Raw genomic sequence first — 15,995 nt, forward strand, 5'->3', positions numbered from 1 at the left:
AATGTAATTACGGCAGGTTATTTTGTTATGATTACTGGCTCTCACTTCGAGTGTAAGGATTTCAGTCCTGTTCTGAACTGCACCTTCTCACTTCAGGCTTGTTAGACAACCTGTTTTCCTGCTGTTGCCGTAACAAGATTCCTGTCACCTGTTTCTTTAGCCCAAAGAAAAGGAAGTACTTTATACCGGTTTTATACTCAGATGTAGAATACAACTGGAGACAAACTCGGGGGGAAACATCATGCAATTAAAACGGCTGCAATTTGACTTTAAGTTTTATAGACAGTGGATCTACAGAGTGAAATCAATAGAGTTCAGCTGCTAAAATCCTGATTAGCACCTCAGCTAACCCAAAGGTGAGAAGACGTTTGCATGGTATAACTGTTGAATTGTTATTGAACCAAATGGATCAAACCAGGAAGGCTATGAGGATCATTTCATGGGTTGAGATTCACAGAGAGTATATCCAGTGTTTAGCAGATGCTCCTTTCTCAGTGTAGCTCAAAGTAGGCTCAAAGCCTTTTAGGACCTTTTTAGATTCTACGTGACCAATGGAAAACTTCCTTTGGCCATCCAACAGTTAGCATCATGGTTCACCATCTCTCCTGAGCTTTATCTTTGATATTTCTATTCCTAGAGTAAAGACATGTCTACATCCGGTGTCCTAATGCATGAAGATCAGTATAAGTGCCCGATCTGTTTGGACGTCTTCACTGATCCAGTCACCACAACATGTGGACACAACTTCTGCAGAACATGCATCAATCAACTCTGGGATGGAAACAGCCCTCATCGCTGTCCTTTGTGCAACAAGCGTTTCAACACAAAGACTGAGTTGCAGGTCAACACTCTGATCCGTGAGATGGTCGCTGAGTTCAAACTGCAGAAAGCCAGCAGCAGCAGCAGCTCAGAAAAACCAGTTGCCAAAGCAGGAGAAGTTTCTTGTGACGTTTGTTCTGGAACCAAACTGAAGGCACTGAAGTCCTGCCTGGTGTGTCTGGTTTCTTACTGTGAGACTCACCTGGAGCCTCATCTGACAGTACCAGCCCTGAGAAGACACCAGCTGGTCCACCCTGTGGAGAACCTGGAAGGCAGGATGTGTGAGAAGCACCATAAACCTCTAGAGGTGTTCTGCAAGACTGACCAGACTTGGATCTGCATCCACTGCACCTGCTCAGACCACCGGGCTCACCATGTTGTTCCTCTGAATGAAGAAAGTGAAGCAAAGAAAGCTGAGCTGGTGAAGACCAATGAAGACATCCAGCTGATGATCCAGGAGAGACAACAGAAGGTTCTACAGATGAAACAAACAATCAGCCTCAGTGAGGAAGACGCTGCCAGAAAGAAAGAAGAAGGGATTCAGGTCTTCACTGCTCTCAAAGAGTCTGTTGAGAGGAGTCTGAAGGAGTTCCTCCAGACCATTGAAGAAGACCTTAGAAGGAAGAGCAGACAGACACAGGATTTGATCCACCAGCTGGAAGATGAAATCTCTCAGCTGATGGACAGAAGCACTGAGGTGAAGCAGCTTTCATGCTCTGAAGACCACCTGCACCTCCTGCAGAGCTTCCTGGAGCTGAAAGAGGCTCCACACACCAGAGACTGGAAAGAGGTCAGTGTTCATCCAGCATCTTTTGAGGGGTCTGTGGGGAGAGCAGTGTCTCAGCTGGAGAAGACACTTGGAGAAGACATGAGGAAGGTGATCGATGCTGAGATGAAGAGTCTTCAGCAGTTTGAGGTGGATGTGACTCTGGATCCTGATACAGCTCATCCTCAACTCATCCTGTCTGAAGATGGGAAACAAGTCCAATATACTGCTGTGGAGAGGAATCTTCCTGATAACCCAGAGAGGTTTTCCATATATGGTTGTGTCTTGGGAAAGCAGAGTTTCTCCTCAGGCAGATTTTACTTCGAGGTTGATATAGGATCAAACCCTGAATGGATTATCGGAGTTGCTAGAGATTCCATCAAGAGGAAGGAGGCGCTCACACTCAGACCTCAGGAGGGTTTCTGGACTTTAGGTTTGACATTCAAATATCATTGTCATGCCAATGATGATCCTCTAGTTCTTCTCTCCCTCAGGTCTCGCCCTCAGAAAGTAGGGGTGTTTGTGGATCACGACCAGGGTCTGGTCTCCTTCTATGACGTAGATAATGCACTTCTCATCTACACCTTCAATGGATGCAAGTTCACTGACAAACTCAAACCCTTCTTCTGTCTTGAGTATTATGATGAAAGTCAAAACTCCAACCCTCTGATCATCTGTCCTGTCAATCAAACGTCTTCATCCTGAATGATCACAAGCTAATGATCAATAGCTCACACTACACTTGGGAAAATCATCCATTTCAAAAATCACTGAAGGGATATCCTATCATTGATTGCTTAAGTAGGAAATGTTGATACCTTTACCATCAACATCCTAAAAGGATCTTCACTTGCATTATTGTTCCCCCCTAATATATCTTATCATTGATCAGAAATCACTGACGCAACTGAAATATTTGTGTGCTCAGTTAGACCTTACAGAAGCTTGGTAAAAAAGCCTTGTTGCTATTTCAGCTCAGCTAACAAAACTATGATGTCTGAGTCCAGTCAGCATCAATAAGATTTTTGAATTTCTCTGCATGTTTCATCTGGTAATGACGTTTTAAGTTGTACTCCTTCAACACTGCAATCTGCTTCCCAAACATTAAACTCAAGGCTTAACATCTGTCCGCAAAACTTTGTAGGCAGGTTTTGTCCAAAGTTCTACATTCTGAACCGAACTTTCTTTGAGCATGAACGGAAATCTCTTAGGGCTAATAGTTGCTACATGCCAGACTGCCAGTCCAACCAGACTTGTATCTGCGTCCACTGCACCTACTCAGACCACGAGACTCACCATGTTGTTCCTCTGAATGAAGAAAGTGAAGCAAAGAAAGCTGAGCTGGTGAAGACCAATGCAGACATCCAGCTGATGATCCAGGAGAGACAGCAGAAGGTTCTACAGATGAAACAATCAGCCTGAGAGAGGAAGACACTGCCAGAGTAGTAGTAGTAGTAGTAACTCCACCCCCCTGACCATTTGTCCTGTTAGTATTAATGATCATAATAATCAATAGATTACTGTACAGCTGTGATTACTGTCACAATCAAATATCAGAAAAGCCATATCTTGTCTATTCAAATAAAAAATGCTGATATATGTACTCTCCACATCCAGATGTGGATCTTCACCTGTATGATTGTTTTTCCTTGAATATATTTTATCATTAATCCTTGGAGTAAGTTGAAAATGAGATAAAAGATCTAAATTCACTGCAGAAATACAGGGACCTCAGCAGGACTTCCCCTTGAAGATCTGTAAAAAATCCCCAAATATCAGAAAAATCACAGAATGACTGCCGGAGCTCAAATAGCTAAAAAAAAAAATTAGCTTGTGAATACATTCAAATAAAAGAAAATACAAATGAGGTAACAACCAGAGAGTGCAGTTGATTTATTTTTGGTGATGTGTAAATGTGTATGTGTGCGTGTGTGTTTGTGACGTTGTTGCTTAGTCCACCAATGCAAGGTTGGCATACCTTATCAAACTCAGTTTCTCATGCGGAAGGGATTGAGGCCGCCTTCCAGCACAAGAAGACCAAATTTGCCAAGTTGGCTGCCAAGTGTCGGGGAGTGGCTGGAAGACCAACATCTACCCTGTTGAGGTGGGATGCAGGTCCTTTGTGGGGCTCTAAACCATGTGTCTTGAGGGACCTAGAAGTGACTGGGGGAAGCTGAAAAAACGCAATTAAAGAGGTGGCAGAGGAGGTAGAGAAAGGCACCGTTTGGCTCTGGCTCAGGAGGAAAGACGGATGCTGGGGAAAGAGGAACTAACCCCAACAACAGTGGGTAACGCCTGTCAGCTGCAAGGAGTGACAAGGAGACGTCCCTTTCACTGCCCCATCACAAGTAGATGTCCAGGATTAAAGGGGCGAAACGTTGATGAACGGTGGCCCCTGGCTGATAACCCTGCAGCTGTTGACCCTGCAGCTCACCCATGGCCACTGGAGGAGATTCAACAAGCAATGATGCCCAGCAAGAAGTTTCATCTACCTATACGTTTACTGAAGTTCTGGTTTTTACTGGACTACTGTGTACAGAGCAGTTGGCAACCAGGGAAGACTGGAGTTCAGCCAGAAAAGACTGGATGGCAGCAGGGAGTGGAGGGGTAGTTAATCAAACCACTTGACTCACTAACAAGTGATACCCGAAATTATTATAAAGAGCAAAAAGAGAAAAAAAAACCCGCAGGCCATCCAAGAGGTGAGAGGAAGATGGACCTAATATAGGACAACACTGCAGTAAGCACAGCAACAAAAATGGACAATGAGAACACCGAATCTCCCAATTGAACGAGGAGAAGATCCTCCAAAAGTGTGCATGTGGATGGGAAAAAGGGAGCACATTAATGGGGTTGTGAAGACAACAGGGGAAATCAAGTTGCGGTCAGAAAGGCCAGCAGCAACCTTCCACAGCTCCAATGGGTATGACACGAGGAACCAAAAGCCTGATCGTAAACCACATCGCTGATGGACTCAATGTTGCCGAAGGTTTGAAGGGCACAGAAGAAGGAAGCCCCCGGGCGGAGGGTGTGATCAACAAAACCCAGACCAAGAGGCCAATGAGAAAAAGGACCACTGGCCAAAATCAAACATTGCAGAGGCAAGGCATACGTTTGATTCACACCTTACAAAGACACTGGAGGAAGCGTTGCCTGGAGGCGATGAAGCCAAGCTTAACCTTTATGGTACATAATATACCGGACCTGTAAGGACAGGTTCGGTGAACATATCCTCAAACAGAGAACTCCCGCAATCAAAGAAGGAAGGAGGGAAAAGGAGATCACCCAGCTTGTGCAAAGGCACCAACAGCAAAGACTAGCCAGGCTTCGCAGAGTTGAAAGAAGTAAAAAGAGCAAACCAGCTTCTACAAAGACCGTTTTATGCATTTCAGACAGCTGCTGGAGGAGAAGAGTGGGAAGCTTGAAACAAGAAGGGAGTAGATCGAACAGCATACCAGAAGGCAGTACAGTGACCCATTAAGAAACATCCCCTTAGCAACACCAGGGTATGTGCCTTGGTCCTTTTCACTAACAGCTGAATTCAACACCATTCCTCCCAAGGTCAGTGATTTCAACTAGTCATTAAGAAAGCAAGCTCCCCTTCCACCCCTGGCCCCTACAAACTCTACAAGAACTGCCCCAAAGTGCTAGAGCTGTTGTGGCACCTAAAGAGAACTACCTGGAAGAAATTGCTTATTCCATCAGAAAAGCAAAGGGGGGGAAGGGTCCCTTGCATAAAGAACCTGATTACATCCACCTTTAACAACCCACAGATGTGCTTTGCCCTCCAAGACTTAACACCAGGGTGGTAGCTGCTACAGGTAGGGATTGCAATGGGATGTGCCATTTTTCCAGTCTTGTTCATGGTAGCATTTGAGGTCATCCCCATTGAGCAAGACAAATGGTTGAGGGGATCCAACTACCACCTGATCAGAGGCTATCCTCATTGAGGAGCGCCATGGACGACATCACTAGCTTCCTCCGGAGAGCACCATGTACCGCCCCATTGCTGAAAAGGAAGAATGAGTTGATGGCTTGGGCAAGAATGAAGATCAAGCTCGCCAAGTCATGTAGCCTGTCACTCAGAAGGAGCATCAGAAACAACTCCACCACCTTTGTCATTGGGGAAGAGAAAACCCCCCTTCAGTCGGAACAACCCATCAAATTACCTCCCATTTGTGTGTGTGTGTGTGTGTGTGTGTGTGTGTGTGTGTGTGTGAGAGAGAGAGAGAGAGAGAGAGAAACCCCTGAGAGAATGAATTGCTATGTATTGTTATTTTGGAGGTAACCTCAAAGATGGTCTTGGTCGCTGCATCCTTGGATGGTTGAAGCTTGGTTGAAAAGCTTTACTGCTCTTGCAGCCAAGCAAGCAAAGCTTCTGATCTCACTGACCAGTCAACATCACAAAGGTTTTTGTTTTCCTCTCTATGTTTCATCTGGTAATGAAAATTTAACTTGTGTTCCCTGCATCTGCTGTCAAAAGGCTACCGGTATCTGCATATGAAGACACATATTGGAATGGAGATTACTTCAACAGAAATACTTCAGGGCAAATTCCTCCCATCTACAGGAGCCATGTCATATACTTGAAGTGAAAGTGAAAGTTTTTCTGGTAGAAGGAGTGGCTGAAAAAATGGATGTCTGGATGTCACTGCTCTGCTCCCCATCTCTCAGGATAAGCCACACCCCCTCCACAAATCAGGTTAGATATCCAGTGCTTTGTTTGGAGAGTCCTGACTGTTTCAAGCTGGTACATCTCCATCACTGGCTCCCTCCCCAACAGAGAGGTGACATTCAATCTACATAAAGTCTTTTCACAATGCTGAGAGCAAGTAGTCTCCACCTTTGTCTGCTGTCTGAAATATATTGCACCCAAGCCTGATGTCTAATGTCTATCCCTACCCATGTTGAACCTTCACACTGTGAGCTCCACAGTGTCTTCGAGGGCTGTGCCCACCCAAGCACCATAGGCCAAGGCCTGGCAAACAGGAATTTCCCATCAATCACCATCTGACAGACCTGACTGCTGGATGGGAACAAGTCTCTATCATCCCGACAAGGGTTCCTTTTTGCCTTCTGTCATCATCCATCATCAGGCTTCTACAAATTATTCTCATTTTGGACCTTCACCTATGACCACTTTTACATGAGAAACCTACAAGAGGTTGATCCTCCTGACAACGTAGATCTGTAGATCATGCGGACAATGGGGTCAATGATCTGATGCTAAAAACTTCAAGTGATAAACAGATGACTTCTTTTGTATCAGTGTACTTACAGAAACATTGGACTGTAGAATTCTTCAACGGTCAACCTTCAGTGCAAACTCCTCCCTTCTGCAGGAGTCAAGTAAAAGCCCAAAAGTGAAAGGAAGACTGCCAGACAGACAAAGTGGCTGCAGCAGGACGGTTCTCTCCATCTCAGGCTGAACAACAAAGAGCTAAAACCAGGTGAGTCCAACCGCGAAGACTTTCTCCGTCTCTACATGAGCAAGAATACAAATGATGCCATAGGAATTTCCCGTCCTTCTGTCTTGGTTTTGATCCACAGCATAGGAACTGAGGTAAACTCCGGTCAAATTAGATTATTAGGATTTGCTCAAAGTTTACAAAAGCTAAGATGTAATGAGTAACAATGTAGTTACAGTACATTCTTTTATCATTTTGAGTGGCTCTCACTTCAAGTGTAAGGGTTGAAGTCCTGTTCTAAACTGTATCTTTTACATCAGGCTTGTTGGACAACCAGTTTTCCTGCTGTTGCCATAAACAACATTCCTGAAAGAGCTGGCACCTTTTTTTTTAGCCCAGCGACAAGGAAGTACTTTATACCGGTTTACACTCAGATGTAGAATACAACTGGACACAGAGTAGGGGAAATGTCATACAATTTAAACGGCTGAATTTTACATTTTTAGTTTTCTAGACAGTGGATCCACTCAGTGATATCGAGTTCAGCTGCTAAAAAAATAAAAGAATGATTAGCACCTCAGCCACTCCAAAGCAGAGAAGGTGTTTGCATGGTGTAACTCTCGAATAGTTATTGGATCAAACTGATCAAACTGGGAAGGCTATGAGAATTATTTCATGGATTGACATTCTCAGAGAGTATATCCACAGTTAATAGATGCTCCTTTCTCAGTTTAGCTCTGAGGCTCAAAGTCTTTTAAGACCTCTCTACAGTCTACTTGACCAATGGACAACTGGCCGTTCCTCCTTTAGTCATTGAACAATTGACATTAAGCTTCACCAATCCCTCCTCAGCTTCATCTTTGACATTCTTATCCTCAGGGTCGGAATATGTCTACATCCAGGGTGCTGATGCATGAAGATCAGTATAAGTGCCCAATCTGTTTGGACGTCTTCACTGATCCAGTCACCACACCATGTGGACACAATTTCTGCAGAACATGCATCAATCAACTCTGGGACGGAAACAGCCCTCTACGCTGTCCTTTGTGCTACAAGCATTTCCACACAAAGCCTGAGTTTCAGGTCAACACTCTGATCCGTGAGATGGTCGCTGAGTTCAAACTACAGAAAGCCAGCAGCAGCAGCAGCTCAGAGAAACCAGTTGCCAAAGCAGGAGAAGTTTCTTGTGACATCTGTTCTGGAACCAAACTGAAGGCCCTGAAGTCCTGCCTGGTGTGTCTGGCTTCTTACTGTGAGACTCACCTGGAGCCTCATCTGACAGCTGCACCTCTGAAAAGACACCAGCTGGTCCACCCTGTGGAGAACCTGGAAGGAGGGATGTGTGAGAAGCACCATAAACCTCTAGAGCTCTTCTGCAAGACTGACCAAAAGTGCATCTGCGTCCACTGCACCTACCCAGACCACCGGGCTCATCTTGTTGTTCCACTGAATGAAGAAAATGAAGCAAAGAAAGCTGAGCTGGTGAAGACCAATGCACGGATCCAGCTGATGATCCAGGAGAGACAACAGAAGGTTCTACAGATGAAACAAACAATCAGCCTCAGTGAGGAAGACGCTGCCAGAAGAAGGGATTCAGGTCTTCACTACTCTGAAAGAGTCTGTTGAGAGGAGTCTGAAGGAGTTCCTACAGACCATTGAAGAAGACCTGAGAAGGAAGAGGAGACAGACAGATGACTTGATCCACCAGCTGGAAGATGAAATCTCTCAGCTGATGGACAGAAGCACTGAGGTGAAGCAGCTTTCATGCTCTGAAGACCACCTGCACCTCCTGCAGAGCTTCTTGGAGCTGAAAGAGGCTCCACACACCATAGACTGGACAGAGGTCAGTGTTCATCCAGTATCTTTTGAGGGGTCTGTGGGGAGAGCAGTGTCTCAGCTGGAGGAAACACTTGGAGAAGACATGAGGAAGGTGATTGATGCTGAGATGAAGAGTCTTCAGCAGTTTGAGGTGGATGTGACTCTGGATCCTGATACAGCTCATCCTCAACTCCTTCTGTCTGAAGATGGGAAACAAGTCCAATATACTGCTGTGAAGAGGAATCTTCCTGATAACCCAGAGAGGTTTTCCAGTATCTGTTGTGTTTTGGGAGTGCAGAGTTTCTCCTCAGGCAGATTTTACTTCAAGGTTGATGTAGGAACAAAACCTGGATGGATTATAGGAGTTGCTGGAGAGTCCATCAAGAGGAAGGAGGGGCTCGAATTTAGACCTCAGGAGGGTTCCTGGACTTTACGTTTGCAATTCAAATATCATTATTACGCTCATGATGATCCGCCAGTCTGTCTCTCCCTCAGGTCTCGCCCTCAGAAAGTGGGGGTGTTTGTGGATTACATCCAGGGTCTGGTCTCCTTCTATGACATTAATAATGCAGTTCTCATCTATACTTTCAATGGATGCAACTTTACTGACAAACTCAAACCCTTCTTCTGTCCTGGGTATTGTGGTGGAAGTCGTAACTCCTCCCCTCTGATCATCTGTCCTGTCAATCAAACTGCTTCATCCTGAATGATCACAAGCTAATGATCAATAGCTCACAGTACACCTGGGAAAATCATCCATTTCAAAAATCACTGAAGGGATATCTTATCATTGATTGCTCAAATAAGAAATGTTGATACCTTTACCATCAACATCCTAATTTCCAATACACTGTAAGCAGGACCGTCAGGGACAGCCAAAGTACCAGATGTGGGTGACAAAAAAGGGAAAAAGCCCTTTTCCAAAAACCAAAATAAAATCAGTGGCATCCATTACTCTTTTTCTAGTGCAACTGTGACTACACTTTGGGCGACTTGAGGTGAGAAGACTTCCATTCCAGCATCTGCTTTCAAAACAATACCATTATCCTCATATGAAGACACATAATGGAATGTAGGTTCCTTCAACAGAAAGGTTTCAGTGCAAACTCCTCCCTTCTGCAGGAACCATGTCATATACTTGAAGTGAAAGTGAAAGTTTCTCTGGTAGAGGGAGTGGCTGAAAAATGACCAGTCTGTCTTAGCAGGACAGGAGTATTGATATTTGCATCTGAATATCACTGCTCTTCTCCCCATCCCTCAGGATAAGCCACAGCCCCGTCTGTGAATTTGGTTCAGACACGAAACCTTAGAGTACCTATTTACATTCAACGTGACCAACAGCCATCTTATCCTCGGGACATCTCTTAGGGCTAACAGTTGCTACATGCATATCTGCAAATGTAAATTATAGACCAGGGGTGTCAAACATACGTCCTTGCGGGCCGGAACTGTCTCGCAAGGGAGTTCGATCGGGCCCGCAGGATAATTAGAAAGTTAAAAAATGCATACTAGACAAGGATTTAATTTTTTTAGTTAAATGCAATTCAAGAATTTTCCACTAGGGGAACGCACTATTTTGGTCAGAGTAAAAGACAAGCCGCATCACTGAGACGGACCAATCAGCAGACATTATAAATGCGTCATCTGCTGCTTGTTACAACGTTGTTTCTACACCGTTCTCTACCTCCCCGCTAGTCCCTCATCAGCCAAAATGTCGTTATCAAAGCAGAGAAAAGTAGATAAAGAGTGTAGAATTTTCAATGAAAAATGGACTACGTCCTATTTATTTACAGAAACGCACGGGAAACCTTTGTGCTCGGTGTGTTTGCAACAAGTTTCAGTATTTAAGGAATATAATATTCAGCGCCACTACGAGACTCATCACAGCGAAAGGACAATTTGCAATACCTTGCAAGGAAATCTGAGAAGAGATAAGATCAAGAAATTACTGCAGGGTCTGAGGAAACAGCGGCCCACTTTCACCGATAGCCAAGAAATCAGTGAAGCCAGCTAACTAATTGCTAGCGAAAATGTGCAATTCAATGTTAGTCACCAGCTTCACTACAAAAGAGGTTGACGGAATTCTACTGTTCACGCAACTCCATACATTTTCAGTATGTGTTGTATGTGTATGCATGTTTCATGTATGAAGTTTACACATTTACAGGACAGGTGAATACTTTCTTCCTTACACATTTATTAGCACTCTCTTTAGTTTGTAAGGTTTAGGCAGAGATTCAATTTAGATTTCATATGCACATGTATAAATGTTTTAAAAATCCCTTTCTTTATAAGTCTCATTTAATCTTCCTAGGCATCTACCCAGGCCGTATGTGGTCCGCCATGAGAAATGAGTTTGACACCCCTGCTGTAGACAGAAGAGAACTTCAAAATAAAAGCAATGCGGCTTTAAATGATGTTTATGCGTATGTGTGACATCATTTTGTTTACCTTTATTTTCTAATTTCCATTACACTGCACACAGTACCCATCATGGAAAGCCATAGCACCAGATGTGGGTGTAAAATAACGAAAAACAAGAGGGGGGCAAGGAATATTTTGTCAAAAAAATTCAAAATGATCAATTACTCTTTTTCTTGTGATACAGTGTGGCTACACTGTTGGTGACTGGAGGTGAGAAGGCTTCCATCCCTGCATCTGCTTTCAAAACAATACCAATATCCTCATACGAAGACCCACAATGGAATGTAGGTTCCTTCAACAGAAAGGTTTCGGTTCAAACTCCTCCCTTCTGCAAGAGCCATGTCATATACTTGAAGTGAAAGTAAAACTTTCAGACAGACAGAGTGGCTGCAGCAGGAGGACTCTCTCCATCTCAGGCTGAAGAACAGAAAACCATCCAGTTCTCATCCTCAAGTCAAACCCAGGTGAGTCCAGCTGCAAGGACTTTCTCTGTCTCTACATCACTAAGAATACAAATGATGCCACAGGAAGTTCCTGTACTTCTGTCTTGGTTTTGACCTTCGTCAGAGGAACTGAGGTAAACTCTGGTCAACTTAAATATTAGGATTTGCCCAAAGTTTACAAAAGCCAAGATGTGATTGGTAAAAAGGTAATGATTCTTGTGAAACAGTTTGACTACACTGTGGGTAAGTGGAGGTGAAACAGCCACCTGCACTGTTTCCATCCCTGCATCTGCTGTCAAAATGCTGCCATGATCTTCAAATAAACAAATATACTGGAATGTAGAATCCTTCAACAGTAAAGCTTCAGGGAAACTCCTCCCTTCTGCGGAAGCCACGTGATACACTTAAGAGTGAAAGTGAAAGTATCTCAGACAGAGAGAGTGGCTGCAGCAGGAGGATTCTCTGACGAAAACCCAACCATCCAGTTCTCATCTGCGCGTCAAACTCAAGTAAGACCACCTGCTAAGACTTTATTCTACTCGATTGTTTCACAAGACACGATTTATGTGTTTAATTTAAGTTTTAAACTCAATGTTCTCACTTCAGGCCTCTTTGATAACCCACCTTTCTGCTGTTACTGTCAACAACATTCTCGTAAATGGGTTGTTTTTTAAGCCCAGAGACAAGGAAGTTTTCCATACCAATCTGGTGGTTCTCAGTCATTCAGGTCATTGTGAATTTGACAAGAATATATCATACCAGATTGACACACGGCTGTAGGATTGAATTGGACACAGAGTCAGGAAAACATGTTGCAATAAAAAAAACTGCCGCAGTTTCACTTTCAGTCTTCCAGGCAGTGGGTCTGAAGAGTGAGATCCGCAGAGTTCAGCTACTAACGTCATGTTTAGCACCTCAGCCACTCCAAAGAAAACAAGACATTTTCATGGTGTTACGTTGGAAAAGTTGTCAGACCAAATGGATCAAACCGGGAGGGCTAAAGGATCATTTCATGGGTTGTGAGTCTCAGGAAGCATTTTCCTGTGTTTAGCAGCTGCTTCTCTCCCCGTTTTTATCTGGGGCTCCAATTTTTTAGGACCTAGATCATGTGACCAACCGCCAACTTACCATTCCTTTGTCAAAACATAGATCAGTTAGCATTAAGCTTCACCAAACTCTCCTTGGCTTCATTGTTGACTTTTTTTATCTTCAGGGTCGGGATATGTCTGCAACCAGTGTCCTGATGCATGAAGATCAGTATATGTGCCCGATCTGTTTGGACGTCTTCACTGATCCAGTCACCACACCATGTGGACACAACTTCTGCAGAACATGCATTGATCAACAATGGGACGGAAACAGCCCTCAACAATGTCCTTTGTGCAACAAGCATTTCCACACAAAGCCTGAGTTGCAGGTCAACACTCTGATCCGTAAGATGGTCGCTGAGTTCAAACTACAGAAAGCCAGCAGCAGCAGCAGCTCAGAGAAACCAATTGCCAAAGCAGGAGAAGTTTCTTGTGACGTCTGTTCTGGAACCAAACTGAAGGCCCTGAAGTCCTGCCTGGTGTGTCTGGCTTCTTACTGTGAGACTCACCTGGAGCCTCATATGACAGCTGCACCCCTGAGAAGACACCAGCTGGTCCACCCTGTGGAGAACCTGGAAGGCAGGATGTGTGAGAAGCACCATAAACCTCTAGAGCTCTTCTGCCAGTCCGACAAGACTTGTATCTGCGTCCACTGCACCTACTCAGACCACCGGGCTCATCTTGTTGTTCCTCTGAATGAAGAAAGTGAAGCAAAGAAAGCTGAGCTGGTGAAGACCAACGCAGATATCCAGCTGATGATCCAGGAGAGACAACAGAAGGTTCTACAGATGAAACAAACAATCAGCCTCAGTGAGGAAGACGCTGCCAGAAAGAAAGAAGAAGGAATTCAGGTCTTCACTGCTCTGAAAGAGTTTGTTGAGAGGAGTCTGAAGGAGTTCCTCCAGACCATTGAAGAAGACCTGAGAAGGAAGAGGAGACAGACAGATGACTTGATCCACCAGCTGGAAGATGAAATCTCTCAGCTGATGGACAGAAGCACTGAGGTGAAGCAGCTTTCATGCTCTGAAGACCACCTGCACCTCCTGCAGAGCTTCCTGGAGCTGAAAGAGGCTCCACACACCAGAGACTGGACAGAGGTCAGTGTTTGTCCAGCATCTTTTGAGGGGTCTGTGGGGAGAGCAGTGTCTCAGCTGGAGAAGACACTTGGAGAAGACATGAGGAAGGTGATTGATGTCTATATAAAGAGTCTTCAGAAGTTTGAGGTGGATGTGACTCTGGATCCTGATACAGCTCATCCTCAACTCCTCCTGTCTGAAGATGGGAAACAAGTCCAATATAGTGCTGTGAAGAGGAATCTTCCTGATAAACCAGAGAGGTTTACAATAAAAGGTTGTGTCTTAGGAAAGCAGAGTTTCTCCTCAGGCAGATTTTACTTCAAGGTTGATGTTGGAACAAAACCTGAATGGATTATAGGAGTTGCTGAAGATTCCATCAAGAGGAAGGAGGTGCTCAAACTCAGACCTCAGGAGGGTTCCTGGACTTTATGTTTGATAATAGAACATCATTATTTTGCTTATGATGATCCGCCAGTCCGTCTCTCCCTCAGGTCTCGTCCTCAGAAAGTGGGGGTGTTTGTGGATCACGACCAGGGTCTGGTCTCCTTCTATGACGTAGATAATGCACTTCTCATCTACACCTTCACTGGATGCAACTTCACTGACAAACTCAAACCCTTCTTCTGTCCTTTGAATAATAGTAGAAAGCGTAACTCCACCTGTCTGACCATCTGTTCTATCAATCAAACTTCTTCATCCTGAATGATCACAAGCTAATGATCAATAGCTCACAGTTCACCTGGGAAAATCATCCATTTCAAAAATCACTGAAGGGATATCCTATCATTGATTGCTTAAGTAGGAAATGTTGATCCCTTTACCATCAACATCCTAAAAGGATCTTCACTTGTATTATTGTTCCCCCCTAATATATCTTATCATTGATCAGTGAGGCAAAGTTAGAAATTAGAAAAAAGTTCCGAGATCACCGCAGAAATACAGGAACATCAGCAGGACTTTTCCTCAAAGACCTGAGGGATATCTGCCAAATGTCAGAAACATGACAGAAATCACTGACGCAACTGAAATATTTGTGTGCTCAGTTAGACCTTACAGAAGCTTGGTAAAAAAGCCTTGTTGCTATTTCAGCTCAGCTAACAAAACTATGACGTCTGAGTCCAGTCAGCATAACTAAGATTTTTGTATTTCTGTGCATGTTTCATCTGGTAATGACGTTTTAAGTTTTACTCCTTCAACACTGCAATCTGCTTCCCAAACACTAAACTCAAGGCTTTACATCTGTCCGCAAAACTTTGAAGGCAGGTTTTGTTCAAAGATCTACGTTCTGAACCGAACTTTCTTAAAGCATGAACGGAAATCTCTTAGGGCTAATAGTTGCTGCTTGCAAACCTGCAAATGTAACCTGTGGATAGAAGAGACCTTCGTAATAAAAGCAATGCCGCTTTAAATGATGTTTATGTGTATGTGTGACATCATTTTGTTTACCTTTATTTTCTAATTTCCAATACACTGTACGCAGAACCATCAGGGACAGCCAAAGTACCAGATGTGGGTGGAAAAAAAAAAAAAAAAAACAAGACGGGGAAATAGCTCTTTTGCAAAAAAAAAAAAAAAAAAAAAAAAAAATCAGTGGGATCAATTACTCTTTTTCTTGTGAAACTGTGGCTACACTGTTGGTGACTGGAGGTGAGAAGGCTTCCATTCAAGCATCTGGTGTCAAAACTATACCAATATCCTCATATGAAGACACATAATGGAATGTAGGTTCCTTCAACAGAAAGGTTTCGGTTCAAACTCCTCCCTTCTGCAGGAGCCACCTCAAAACTCTGAAGTGAAAGTAAGACTCTCAGACAGACAAAGTGGCTGCAGCAGGAGGACTCTCTCCATCTCAGGCTGAAGAACAGAAAACCATCCAGTTCTCGTTCTCAAGTCAAACCCAGGTGAGTCCAGCTGCAAGGACTTTCTCTGTCTCTACATGAGAAAGAATACAAATGATGCCACAGGAAGTTCCTGTACTTCTGTCTTGGTTTTGACCTTCGTCAGAGGAACTGAGGTAAACTCTGGTCAAATTAAATATTAAGATTTGCTTAAAGGTTACAAAAGCCAAGATGTAATGAATAACAATGTAATCATGGCAGGTTATTTTGTTATTATAACGGGCTCTCACTTCAAGTGTAAGGATTTCAGTCCTG

At 43.9% G+C, this 15,995-nt stretch overlaps 2 protein-coding genes and 1 pseudogene across 3 annotated transcripts; all 3 read left to right on the forward strand.

Annotated features, from left to right (window-relative positions):
- The first annotated feature begins 810 nt into the window (after positions 1-810).
- On the forward strand, positions 811-3,430 carry LOC147215654 (zinc finger protein RFP-like). The gene has a single exon (XM_086178601.1). It carries the CDS (start codon positions 863-865, stop codon positions 2,288-2,290), a length of 1,428 nt encoding a protein of 475 aa, XP_086034727.1. The 5' UTR covers positions 811-862; the 3' UTR covers positions 2,291-3,430.
- Positions 3,431-6,748: 3,318 nt separating this feature from the next.
- Positions 6,749-9,984, forward strand: LOC147215655 (E3 ubiquitin-protein ligase TRIM21-like; annotated as a pseudogene). Its single transcript, XR_015109226.1, has 2 exons — positions 6,749-7,035; positions 7,873-9,984. The product of XR_015109226.1 is annotated as an E3 ubiquitin-protein ligase TRIM21-like (transcript).
- A 1,534-nt stretch (positions 9,985-11,518) lies between these two features.
- Positions 11,519-15,251, forward strand: LOC147215656 (E3 ubiquitin-protein ligase TRIM11-like). The gene is made up of 2 exons (XM_086178833.1): positions 11,519-12,187; positions 12,892-15,251. The coding sequence occupies exon 2, from the start codon at positions 12,901-12,903 to the stop codon at positions 14,542-14,544; it is 1,644 nt and encodes a 547-aa protein (XP_086034959.1). The 5' UTR covers positions 11,519-12,187; positions 12,892-12,900; the 3' UTR covers positions 14,545-15,251.
- The last annotated feature ends 744 nt before the right edge of the window (positions 15,252-15,995 follow it).

The sequence above is a fragment of the Fistularia commersonii genome, chromosome 31 (assembly GCF_037954325.1).
Source record: "Fistularia commersonii isolate RoL2024-O1a breed Wild chromosome 31, RoL_Fcom_v1.0, whole genome shotgun sequence".
Lineage (NCBI taxonomy): Eukaryota > Metazoa > Chordata > Actinopteri > Syngnathiformes > Fistulariidae > Fistularia > Fistularia commersonii.